Source organism: Notamacropus eugenii, chromosome 4, assembly GCF_028372415.1.
Source record: "Notamacropus eugenii isolate mMacEug1 chromosome 4, mMacEug1.pri_v2, whole genome shotgun sequence".
Taxonomy (NCBI): domain Eukaryota; kingdom Metazoa; phylum Chordata; class Mammalia; order Diprotodontia; family Macropodidae; genus Notamacropus; species Notamacropus eugenii.
In genome coordinates, this window is record NC_092875.1 from 359,647,025 (window position 1) to 359,660,756 (window position 13,732).

Genomic DNA, 13,732 nt, shown 5'->3' on the forward strand with positions numbered 1-13,732 from the left:
GACTGTGAGCCCATACCTTTTTTTGACTGTCCATAGGGGCATCCTTCCTTCATATTTCACTTTGTAATATTCTGTATTTTTAATATCGTGATAATTAGAAAAGTGTACCATTTATTCCTGTGTACTTTTTATATGTGCCTTTCACTTTTTATTTGTCATGAATGTAAACTATTTCCATTCACAGAACCACCATCAATAAAAATGCGAAGAGTGGAATGTTAAGGAAGACCTTTGACAAAAAAAAAAAATAATAAAGCATCTGCTATTGCAGAAATCAGATTTTATTTACAATTCTTCACAGATGGAGATGACAGCAGCTATCAAAGCTAATCTCAAGCAAACATAGTAGTCCTTCAGTTGTTTTCAGTTGCGTCTTACTTTTTGTAACTCCATTTGGGGTATTCTTGGAAAAGATACTGAAGTAGTTTGCCATTTCCTTCTCCAGCTCATTTTACAGATAAGGAAACTGAGGCAAACAGTCAAGTGACTTGCCCAGAGTCGCATAACTAGTAAGTGTCTGAAACAGATTTGAATTTAGGCAGATGAGTCTTCCTGACTCCAGAGCTGGCACTGTATGCACTGTGCCACCTAGCTGCCCTACCAGCAGACTCTTGTAATTCTTCATTATTGTGAGGTAGTTTGTTTAAAGAGCACATAATCTGTCAGAAGATCTTTTGAATCCCAGCTTTGCTACTTGCTGACTAGGTGACTTTGGGCAAGTTCTTTTGTCTTTCCAAACCTTGGTTTCCTCATCTTTAAATAGGATTAATAATACTTGCCCTGCCAACCTTACAGGTTTGTGTGAAGATCTAGGGATTTAATTTATATAAAGCACTTCACAAATACCAGCTGTTAGTCAACATGTTTATTAGGTTGTACACTTTGTGTATAATATGCTATGTATGGGAAAACACAGAGATAACTATTACATGTTCCCTCTCAGGAGCTTTTAGCATTTAAAAAGGGAGAGAGATGGGATATGTTCTGGTTTGCTGCATTTTAGGAAGAACATTGATAAGCTGGAAAATGGATAGAGGATGGCAGCTAGGAAAGTGAAGGGTCTCTAGTTTGTGCCATATTAGGAAGGATAAGAACCTGAAGGCTTAAGGGAAACTAAAGTCTTGTATTTGAAGCCTTTGAAGGCTATTGTACAGAAGATGGGTTCCATTTGGCCCCAAGGATCAAAACTTAAAACAATGGGTAGAAATTATAAAGAGGCAAAACATCCCAACAATTTACACAAAAATGGCATGGGTTGTCTTGGGGGTGGTAGTGGGTTTCCGCCATGGAAATCTTTAACCAAAAGTAGGATAGTCACCTGTTTAGGTATGTATTGGAGCAGATGTGTCGAACGCTGCAGACAGCTCTCTGAAGTGCATTGAACCAAGTTAAAATGTAATTGGGTAATGTTTAAATAAAAGTACAATAAAACTATTATTTTCTGGTTTTCTAAGTCAATGTACAGCCCACAGGGATCCTTATGTGCAGTTTAGTGGCCTTCCTATCTATATGAGTTTGATACCATTACTGTAGAGGATAATCTTGGTATAGGTTTGTAATTTCATACAGAAAATGAGAATTAGATTAGGAGAAGTTTCAATAAAGTGAAATTGTCTAGTTCAACCCATACTTGAGGGAAAACTGCCTCCAAAACATCCTGAAGTAAGCTCTACTTAAAGACCTTTAATGAGTAGAAACCCCAACTTATTCCCAAAGGAGCCCATCCCATATCTGGATAGCTCTAATTGTTGTGATGCATTTCCTTACATCAAATTGAAGTCTACTCCCCTGCGTGGATACTGGAAAGAACACTAAACTTGGACCCGTGAGACCTAAATAGGAATTTAGTTTATGCTGCTTACTACCTTTGGGACCTTGGCCAAATCACTTGGACGCTCTGAATCTCAAGTTTCCTTGTTTACAAAATAAGGGGATTGGACTAGATTACTTGAAAAGGCTTCTTTACAGCTCTAGGCCTATAAGCTTAGACTTTCACTCATTTATTGTTTCTGGTTCTTCCCTTTGGAGTTAATACAGGGCAAATCTGGTCAGTTTGAAACATAAGAGCCTTTTGAAAATACTTCATAACTATTGTATTTTTTCCCCCTCCAAGCTAAACATCTGTAGTTCAACCTTTGTTTACATGACATAGCCTCTATTTCCATCACTATTCTTGTGACTCCTCTGACTGCATTCCAGCTTGTCACTGCCCTTCCTAAAATGTGGCCTTCAGAATAGGACATGGTACTTTAGTTGTAGCACAGTCATGAACTACTCTGCTCTGTGAATTGTGCCTCAGTGCAGCCTATGAACTGGTTTGTTTTGTTGTCTCCTTTGTCACATTGTTGATTTATAGTGAGTTTGTAGTTCACTGGAACTCCTTCAGCCATGCCTTCCTCATCAACCTGGTAAGGTGATTTTTTGAAACTCAGAGATAAAATTTATTAAATCCACTATTATATTCATCCCATATTAAATTATACTGTTATATTCATCCCATAGGAACCTAACTGTACAAGACTGACATTTGAAAATTTGACAGTTATGCTTTGTGTTATACCTTCATTAAAAAGTTGATTTAAACTGTTAAAACAGCAAAGGACAGATCCTTTCCATTAGAGACCTAAAAACCTACATGCAAAGTTGATGACTCAGTAGATGTTCTTTGGGATTAGTCATTCTACTAATTCCAAAACAACTGAAGTACTGTCATCTAGCTTAATTACCTCCATCTCTCCCCATCAGAGGATCTCCTAGAAAAAGCTGTGTAAACATTGCATTCATTTCTTCATCTGCTAATTTTTCAAACCTTTGCAGTCTGGCTTCTGGTACCATTAGCAAACAGAAATTGCCCTCTCTAAGGTTACTAGTGTTGTTCAGTTGTTTCAATTGTGTTCCCACTCTTCATGACCCCATTTGTGGTTTTCTTGGCAAATATATTGAAGTGATTTGCCATTTCCTTCTCCAGCTCTTTTACAGATGAGGAAACTGAGGTGAGTAGTGGTAAGTGACTTGCCCAAGGTCACGCAGCTAGTTAAGTGTCAGAGGCCAGATTTGAGCTCAGGTCTTTGTGACTTCAGGCCTGGCAGTCTACTGTGCCACCTAGCTGCCCTTTTACTAATATATTATTTGTCAAAATTAGGACCTTTTCTCAGTCCTGTCCTTCCCAAACTCCATTATTGGTAGTGTTGGCCACTCCCTCTTAGGTGCTCTGTTTTCTTTGGTTTTTCAGGTCATTGCCCTCTTCTTTGACCTGACTGGCTACACCTATAGCGATCATCAGTTATCTTACCCCTTCGCATGAATGTACCCTAGGATCCTATCCTAGCTTCTCTACTTTTTTGGTTATCTTAACAGCTCCTGTCTTGCCATTGACTCCTAGATCTTTTCTCTCTTCTGAACTCTAGTCCCACAACACCAACTATTGCATTTCTCCAACTGTCTGTCCCATAGCTATCTCAATTTCAACCTGTGTAAAACAACCCATTGTTTTTGCTCTCCAAACTGACTTCTATTTCTGACAAAGACACCACAGTCCTTATAGTCCCCTGAGTTAACCTTGGAGTCATATTTGACTCTTTCCTAATATTCGTTTCTCATGTCAAATCACTTGCCACATTTTACCTCCAGGTCTTTCATATCTGTCATTACTTTCCACTTACATAACACCAACTTAGTGTCACATTTCTCTACTTAATACTAACTTTTAATTGGTCTCTCAGCTTTACTTTCCAATCCATCCTCCACACAATTGCCAAATTAGTATTTCTACAACATTGGTTTGATAACACTTCCCCACTCAACTTCTAGTGGCTCCCTTTTACCTCAGTTTTTAATGGTTCGACTCTTAGTTGTCCATTCTAGGCTAATTGTGAGCCCTTTTCTTTCATGCACCAAAACATTCCTGCCAAGTTGACCTTGTGGGTTTCTGCATGATACGTTGTAAGTCCTGTCACCATACATTTTACAGGGTTTCCCCTATACCTAAAGGAATGCACTCCTCACCTCCATCTCATAGAATTCATAATTTCCTTCAGAGTTCAGCTGAATTCCACCTACAGGAATCTTAACCCAATCCCACTGTTAATACCTTAACCTTTCACGTACACACACAAATCCAATTCTTGTACATAGTTTTATGTGGACGTATTTTCTTCAACCTAAATCATGTTTCCCCAGCACTTAGCATAGTGCCAGGCGCTTGATGCTGGTGTCAAACTCAAATAGATAAAGATCACTGCAGGGTTCATACTGACTTAGCCATATCCCCACCATGAATCCTTTCCCATCAAAAAAACAAACAAACAAACAAACAGGAATGCTCTTGAAATGCCTGAAGACGCAAAGGTTTGATCTTGATACCATATCAGTTTATTAAACAATGCATGGCAATTGCCTAACAAACTGGTAACATATCAGTTTATGCCTCGACCCCAAACAGAAGGGGAGACAGGCTTCTTTTATGTATTAAAAATAAGACCAATTAATTAAAATACATTAGGTAATCTGATTTCTAATCGGATGAAAGATTGGGGACTTTTACAAGTTGGAAGGGGAAAAGCAAAAGTACAATTCCATGAAATCAGAAAAGGTCTTCCTGTTACCCCAAGTGTCTGTGAATAATCAAAGAACATGGAAATGATAACTGATCAATACAGGGCCAGTTTTCAGATAAAATATATGGGTTGCTCAAGATGTATAATTGTGAGAAAACTTGCATCGATCTTTGGGTCTGGCTAGGTTTTTATCGGCATAACCTGGGGCCTTGGTTAATTAAGGGTCTCTAAACAGCAGGTAGAGGTGGTCCAGTTTTCCAGCCATACAGGGGTTAGGTTCAAACCATATGACAAGATTCTCTCCCATTTTCCACAATTTAACTTTTCTTACAAGACAGAATTTGGACTAGATCCATACCTGAATAGAAAAGGATCCGAGCTGGATGAATCACAAGGTGGAGTCAGTGTTTTTGACTTAATTCCCACAATCAACCACCTTGCTGTCCTATTCCCCTCAGTTTTCTTACCTAAAAAGTCTAATTTAGTTCCTTATGTTAGGGTCTCTGGTCCACCCAAATTTTTATTTTTACTCTACGCATCTCCAAACATGAGGCTATGAGTTTTATTGTTGGTGTTCTTATCGGATTTTGTTTTCTTATTAATGATTTTCTTCCAATTTGGAAACTAGTATTCTCTATGGTATCTGGTTTGACAGGCAAATGTGAGCAGTTCTCTCTTTTTTAAGTTTAAAGCTTTCTAGATTTTCAAGACTCCAGGAAAATATATATTTTTACTTTTGTTAATTGCACTCCATCCTGGGTCAAAGACCAATTTTTTTGCTTAAATTTGTTCTCAATCAAAAAAATAAAATAAAATATTATATATTCATCCACAAAGAAAAAAAAATCAGTCCAGAATATCAAGAAGATCCATGGCATGTAACTAAGTGAATTTAGTTCAGTAGGATAAATTTTGCCATTAAAAGATGGAAAATTCTGTATCATGAAGGATTCAGACAGTGGAAATGTGTTCATAGTCAAGTGGTGCAGATTTAAAGTCCTTTAAGGTAACTTCTCTGAAGACTTTAGATAGGTGTAACCCTAATGGTCTGGAATTCCATATTTCTATTCATGTGACCTCTAAGGTCAATCATCAGGCTACTTGGACTTCCACCCCATTTTCCTCTTACCCTTCAATCTGGACTTTTGCTTCTACACTATATAATCTAACTTGAAGTATAGGTTAAAGTAGGACCAATAATTCCACAATATTATAGCCAGCTGGTCAGCCAACTGAATTAACATCATTTTCCCTTATGTTTTCAACTACAGTATTTTACAAAATAAAACTCAGGATACATGGTCTGTTCTTTTTGCAAAGTATCACTAAAACCATAGTTTCTCTTGACATATGATCTGCCTTGGAAATCCTGGAGTGTCTACTCATGGAAAATATGCTCCCACCTCCTGCCTTTGAAATTTGAGGAAAAAATTGCAAGCAGCAATGAATCTTATTGAATCTCTAGGTTATCCTAAACCAGAGCTTTCCCATACACCCATATAGTAAGTACCTGCACACACACACACACACACACACACACACACACACACACACACACACCACACACTTTTAAGGCTACCACATAAAAAAAACCTCATCATCCTAATGAATTCCTAATTGTTTTCCCTGAGTCAAGTCTTCCCCTCTCCAATCCAATCTCCACACAGCTTCCAAAATTATTTTTCAGCCAGGCCACTCCTCTGCTCAACAAGCTACAATATTCCAGCATTACCTCTAGAACACGTACTTGTTTCTAAAGCCCTTCCTAAACTAGTCCCTAACCTGTCTTTCCAAATTCATCATCCATCATTCCCCTTTCTTCACTCTGTGGTCCAGCCGCACACTATTCTGTTTCATGCATTTAACACTTGTGCACTGGTAGTCCCTTGGAGAACCCTTCTCTGCCACCCTTCCTTCCTAGAGCACCTCCTTTCAGCTATTTTCTACCTGAAGCCTTTCTTGGTCCCATCAGCTGCTAGTGCCTTGCCTGTCTGGTATGTTTTTTGTACTTGTTCCGCAGACGTTATCGTGTGCAAACTTCCACGCGTCCGGGTGGTTTTCCCTGCCAGATCGTCAGCTCCTGGTGATGCCATTCTTTCTGTATTTGCGTCACCAGAGTCAGCGCAGAGCGGACGCTCAGCGATCACCGGGAGCCTGACCATTCTTAGCTTCCAATTTCACACCAGCACTTTCAATGTCAAATGCTCCTCTTTTAAGCATCAGTAAGCGGAGGGTAAGCATTAAGTGTCGGGAGCGTTCCATTCGGTTGAAGCGGATGGCTTCTCTTAAGTGACCACAGAAAAAGCTATTTGAAAACACGCCTAGCTTGCCCTATTAATAAAGCCAGTTCTGTATCACATAAGGACCAGTCATTCATTCACGTGAGTAACATTTATTGGGAGCCTACTAAGTGTCTTTCCCTGTCCCTTGTGGCTCGGAATACGGACACCCCCATCCCCAAAGTCCTTGAACTTCAGAGAAAGTTATTCTGGGGGTTCGCTCGCACATGCTTTGCATACCGCTGGGACAGAAGCTGGGGTACAAGCGGTGGTACAATAAGCTAAGTGGGCTTTCTGTGCCAGCTCCCTGACAGGGATCGTTCTCGCTTGGGTTCCTTTCCAAGTTCTTAGTTTGGACCGGACCGGACCTGGGCCTGGGTTACAGCTACGGAGCTCCCAGAGGAGCCCTCTCTACCGAGGCTCCCCCTCGGCGGCTCTGGGACGCACGGTCTTGGTTGGGGGGGAGGGGAGGCGCTGAGAAGCTGAACGACTTGTCCAGGGTCACACGGCCTGTAACCGGCCGGAGGCAAGCCCCCAACCCTGCCCGCCCCGAGCGGAGTTCGGGGTAACTGGACGGGCGGATACCCCGCCGGTTAGGGGCAGGCGTAGACTCCGCCTTCTCCATCTCGGCTGGCTCCCTCCCCCGCCCAGCTCTGGCCCGCCTGTGCGCTTGCGCGGCGGGGCGCGGGGGGAGGGGACAGGAAGCGCTCCGAGCGCGTCCCCGTTGCCTGGATACGGCGCGAAACAATCGTGCCTCCTCCGTGACGGCGGCGGGCTTGGCGGGGTAGTCTCGAGGGTCCGCCGTTGGTCCTCATTCCAGTGGATCCGGAGGAGCCGGTAAGAGCTCCCCCAGCGTCCCCGGGCCCCCTTCAAGAAGCCGCCCATGTTTTCAGCTCCCCCGAAGCTGAGCCCTGTCCTCGGCCTGACAGGTGTCCCTGCCGGGGCGTCCCGACCTCCCCACTCCCGGGAGGAGGAGGCGGCGGAGGCGGAGGCGGGGGCGGCTTCCCCGAGCTCTGGAGCCCAGGGTTAGGGGGAGCCCCCGGGGCCAGGGGGCCCCCCGGGGCCGGCCTTCCCGGGCCGAGAGCTTGGGGGCGGTCCTGTTCCGGCTCTTCGTGACCCCATTTGGGGTTTTCTGGGCAAAGGTCCTGGAGTGGCTTGTCCTGTCCTTCTCCAGCTCGGCTCACAGAGGGAAGTGACTTGTCCAGGGTCACCCCTCTAGGAGCTGGCGGAGGACGGATTTGAACTCGGGAAGGTGAGCCTTCCCGGCTCCTGGTCCTGCCACTGCAAGAAAAGTGCTGATCTCTCTGGCCTCCCTGCCCTGCCTTTGGGGATCCCTGCTTCCTGCCTGTCCCCCCCCGCCCAGGACCCCGGGATAGACAAATCCCACCGCTAAGCAGGATGCTCGCTCCTCTCAGAGCCCGGGCCTCTTTCCTAGATAGAGCCCCAGGACGCGTTCTTTTATTTGACTGTGTTTCCCTTTTCAAGCTTGGGTTGCTAAACCGCCGGAGAATCATGCCTCTTCCAGACACTATGTTCTGCGCCCAGCAGATTCACATACCCCCCGAGCTCCCAGATATCCTGAAACAGTTCACCAAGGCTGCCATCAGAACCCAGCCCACCGACGTGCTGCAGTGGTCCGCAGGGTAAGTGAGCCCTCCCCTGCGCGGGCACCTGAAGCGCCCCGCCGCCGCCCGGGCTGCCTCCTTAACGTGGGTTAAGAGGTCCTGTGGTCACCCTCTTCTTTTTAGAAATGGTTATATCGAAAAAGAGTAGGGTTGTTGTAACTGCTCACACTTTTGAGGGACCGGAGATGTTTAACACCGTGCCTGGAACTGGTCTGCACAAACGCCTGCTCCGTTTTGTCGGGTTTTATGTGTCATGGGGTGTGATTGGAGAAGAGCCCAAAGAGAGAGATGTTAGATGTCAGATTAAAATATGTATACATGTATATAGTAAAATATTAATAAAGATAATGACTAACTTCTTTTAAGCCCCGTTTTAGATTTGAGGTGAACTATTTCACCTTATTATGGTTAGAATATATATTATATTAGGGTGAACTTAAAACAGTATGATTACTGTATGGTCACTTCTAGGCAGAAGCTTCTAGCATCAGGTTCTTCCATAAGAGCATCTTAGAAGCTTCCAGCATCATGTTCTTCCGTAAGAGCATCTTAGATGATGGAGAATCAAAGCAATTTTAATTCCTCTCCATCAGCCTATCCTATTTAAAAGTAACTTCCCAGAAAAGCTAGTTTCCGCTTCATTTTATTTTATATTTTTATTTTTCATTAAATTCATATTTATTTTTCATTAAAATTATACAGCTTTGGCTTTTCTAGTTTTGTCCTCTTCCACTAAAATTAATTTTTTAGTGAAAGTTGTGTAAAATTCCTATCCATGGCTGGAAAAATAAAGCTCTGTGTATATACATGTATGTATGTATGTTTACATACATATGATGAATATTACATCACCTTGGAGTCTGTTGTTCTAGGTAATGTCATTGTGAGGCATGGTTGACTGAAGGACACACATATCTCAAAATACTGTTGAAGCTTTGGTTGATGAAGTGTAATCAAAGATGGTTTTTTATGTCTTCACTGATAAATTATGTAGGATACTATCTGAGTATAAAAATAAGTGTAAAACTGCTGGAATTGCAGATGTCCTTGGTGATGGATTTCACAAGTTATGTAGGGTGAAATCCGTAAAGCATAAATAAAAACATCATGGTACAAAATTAGGCACACATTTAAATTTTCTTTGTAAACAGAATTTTTCAGGCTATAAGATAATTAAAAAAAAATCTTGACCACAAATTCTTAATAAATCCTACTTATTTACCAATATTAATCTTTTCCATTCCTTCTGTTGGAGTCGGAAGACCTAAGGTAATAACCTTGCCCTGCCATTTACCTAGATAACCTTGGTTAAATAGTTTTACTCCTATGTAAAAATGCAAGTGTTTTAATTCCTCCTACTGCTTCTCATATTATGAAGATTCAATGGTCACAAGAGCTGATAGGAGAAAAAGTAGAATTCTCTATGATCATGAGTCTATTACCTGAACTCCATGAGGTTTTTTTGCCTGGGCCATGGAGCAAGATAATGTTATTTCATACATGAGTACGTTTAAGTCTCTTTTCAAGATACTTCAGTCCAATGAGTAGAGTGCTGAAATGAATTAGATTCAAGAAATCAGCTACATTTGCTACAGTCTGTACCAAAGGGCAGCAAAGAAGCCATATCCTGCCTGTAAACACTCAGTAGTAGTCAGTGTTACCATCACTTCTCTTTAACCTACTCATCCTTTTCCTCAGAGGGGAACTGACAATCCAGTTTCCCAGCTGGCTGAGTTTGTGTTCATTCTTTGAGTTCACTGAGAAAAATTTCAAACTTCTGACTCCTTGTTGGTCTTAGAAATGAAAAATGAAGGGGGTTGATGGGAAATGTAGCAGTGTTGTTATCGCTGGGGAATGAGGAAAGGGCAGGTAAATTAAAATACCTTAGCACAGCAAGACCCAGGCAGTTAGCATCTGGCCTGATTATCGCTACTTCATTAACAGGAAACCTCTGCTTGATTTGGGGCTACTATGAAATGAAAATGATAAAAGTGGGAAACCTGCCATTAATATATTAGTTAAGAAAAAAACTTGAAGAAAGGAGGAAAAGGGGAGAAAGCTACTCAAGAGCTTAGACTAACTAGATTTGATGCTTTAGATCAGGGCTTCTTAAACGTTTTGCATTCCAGAAACCTTTTCTGGAGTGTGTTGGGGATTCGTGGCCTGAGGGCATGCTTGGTGAAAAAATGTGCATGATGTGTGTTCAGAACCCAGACTGCAGTGAAGTTGTACAATGCAAAACGGCAAGCACTGTCAGAAATAATATATGATTTTGAATTAATTTTTGGTCCTTGCACATTCAGAAACTGTTGCCAAATGTTTCATGACTTCCTGCTCCCATATTTTTGACCCATAATTTAAGAATCACTGCTTTAGATGAGAAATGTCAAACAGATGTCCTGTGGGCTATATGAGGCCCACAACAATCCTGAGTACAGCCTGAAGCAGATTAAACTGTCATTGGAAAATATTTAATGAAATAAATAAAAATTCAAAGAAACATAATATTGCATTTTTTTAACTGTCAATATGTGGTCTGTAGGAACTGTTACATACAGCGTAGAGGCTCCTGTTTCTGTTTTAGTTTAACACCAATGTTTTAGATTGATTCTGGAGCCTAGATGAAAAGTGTTAGTTAGTTCTTTAGTAACTTTACTTCATTGTGCTCATTCATTTCTTACCTTTTTAGAACCACTCACTAAATTCTTTTAAGAAACTAACTCATATATATTATAAATATTGATCTAAGATCTTTCTTTGATTATTAGGTATTTTTCAGCTTTGTCAAGAGGGGATCCCCTTCCTGTGAAGGAGAGAGTTGAACTGCCAGTGGCTACCCAAAAAAATGATACAGGATTGACAAGAGGACTCCTTAAAGTTTTACACAAGCAGGTACAAAGAACCTGTGTTCTACCCAACCAACAACTGATTAGTCCCCCTTCCCCCACATATAATGGTATAGCATCTGTACTATAGTTCCAATACTGTTGTGATGGTTTAATTCTCTAGTGCTTGAAATCAAACCTACCTAAATTTACTATAAGGGGTTGACACCACTCAGAGACATTAATAAATTCTATTTTCACATCCAACAAATTTTAGAAGTTTATTTGAAGAGGAAGCACATATAATTATATATAACTACCTCCTGTGCTTCAAGCTTACGTGATTCATTGTTAGGTTTCCCTAAGTAGGATTATTCATTATCACCTAATCTTATATTGTCATTAGTTCTTGTATCAAATACTCTCTTTTTTATTGTTAGTGGTTTTTCTACGAACAATGAACAAAGTTACAATTCATCTTCTAAATTATTTATTAAACTTTTGAACCGTTTCCAATGTTGAAAAAAAATGTAGCATATTTAAAAAGAAATTGTTCAGTACTTTATTCTCTAAAGTTGAAATGTTCTGATCTTTATTTTTGTCAGAGGTGTTCTTGCAGAGATCTCTTCCAATTTTTCTTCCAGGAAGGGAAAATAATTTTAACACCTCATAGATTAGAGTAAGGTTGTATGTAATTCATGTGGCACAGTACCTTGCCAAGCTATCTGAGTTTTACACAGACCAAACCCAATCTTGGGGGTGGACCTCTAAAATAACATCTGTTTTATAAATGTTTTTTTTTTCCATCCATCTAATCAGGAAAAATACCATCACCTTTAGGACCACTACGTTGGCAGTTTTGGCATATCATCCTCAGTCTGTTTTTTGGAGGTTCTCTAGGTCTCTAGAAAATAGTTACTTCATAGGCATAAAGACTATCTGACAAACAGTGAACTTCTCCACCTGAAGTCCCCATTTCAATTTAGAAAGGATCTTTCCGTAGAAATCTGAACACAGAGTGAAACAAAGCTTCCGTAATTATTAATTGGCCTTTGTATCTGAAACTTCAGGATGTGTTACTCTTAACTCCTCACATCTTTTGAAGTATTTTGCTTTTGAGAAATAAAGCTTTTCCAAGAGAAGAATGTGGGAATAAGATTTCTTTGTGTGATTTTGGGAAAACTACTTCATCTCTCATGGCTTCCTTTCCCTCCCTGCAATGAAGGGGAGGTTGAATTAAATCATCTTCAGTGTCCCTTCTACTTTTAAGTCTCATCTTAAAGACATAAGTTATTATGACTTTCTTTTGATTTTTTCACACATGAAACAGAATTCAGTTTTCCTAAAGTACTTGAAATTTAGAATGCCAACAATTACTTTTGTTAAAAACTGTTTTCTATCCTATTCTACATGATTTTACCTTTTCATTTATATTTCTTAAAGCTTGCTCATAAACATATTGTGGATTTACAAGAACTTGAGGAAAAATGGAAAATTCTATGCTTGCCGATAGAAACACTCAAATTCATTCTCAAAATGGATCCTGTTGAAGACACAGTAGAATGGATGAAATTTTTTTCACTTGGCTGCAGTACATTGGGTGGGGTAGGTATCTACGGAAAGAATATTAGTAACTTTGTATAAGACAACTAAAAGGGAGGGAAGAAGAGGAAATAAGCATTTATATAGTGCCTCTTATGTGTCAGACATCATGCTAAATGCTTACAATAACCCTAGGAGTTAAGTGCTTTATTATCCTCATTCTACAGTTGAGGAAACTGAAGAAAACAGAGGCTAAGTGACCTGTCCAGGGCCACACAGCTGCTAAGTGAGGCTGGATTTGAACTTAGGTCTTCCTGGTCTTCAATCCGCTGGGGCACCTGGCTGCCTCTAAGCATCTCTGAAATAAAAAACATCTCTAAAAATTAATTTATGACTTTGAATAAGTGAAACTGAGAAGCACTGTGACCATTTTGGTAATTTTGTTCCAGACCTATTCAGTTTATAGTTCTATTTCCACCACGCTAAAGCCCTACTCTGATGTGCCTCATTGTGTAGCCTGGCAATGACCTGGCTTGTTCAAAGGCTGTGCTTGACCCTTCAAATATGAGTCTAGTAGTGTATATATATCTTCAAGGACAAACCTAACTAAGCTTGGAGGACCTCATTAACAGACTGGGCCCAGGGCAATACAGTTTTTGATCATATCAGCTCTTAGATGTAATAGATTTGTGATCTCCATTGGGGGAAGGGAGTATCTATGAAATCACTGAATTTTAAATATTGAAGTGTATGGCACAATCCTTTTAAATTCAGTGACATTAATTAAATGTATCTTCTAAAAATCACGATATTAAGTACCGGAAAAATGTCGGTAAGTTAAAAAAAAAAAAGCTCTGTATTACTGTTATATAGAAAGATTTGGTTTCCAGTGCTATGTGTACCAT

At 40.5% G+C, this 13,732-nt stretch overlaps 1 protein-coding gene across 2 annotated transcripts in view; it reads left to right on the forward strand.

Moving 5' to 3' along the window:
• Window positions 1–6,913: 6,913 nt before the first annotated feature.
• ROPN1L (rhophilin associated tail protein 1 like) overlaps window positions 6,914–13,732 on the forward strand; it is a 30,046-nt gene continuing 23,227 nt past the window's right edge. The window contains exons 1-4 of one of the 2 annotated variants that reach the window (XM_072605425.1): window positions 6,914–6,937; window positions 8,321–8,478; window positions 11,229–11,352; window positions 12,729–12,890. In XM_072605425.1, the coding sequence (XP_072461526.1) occupies window positions 8,348–8,478; window positions 11,229–11,352; window positions 12,729–12,890 (417 nt within the window). In that variant the 5' untranslated portion in view covers window positions 6,914–6,937; window positions 8,321–8,347. Of the gene's footprint in view, window positions 6,938–7,577; window positions 7,673–8,320; window positions 8,479–11,228; window positions 11,353–12,728; window positions 12,891–13,732 lie in introns of those variants that run through there. The other variant, XM_072605424.1, reaches the window with a different exon arrangement.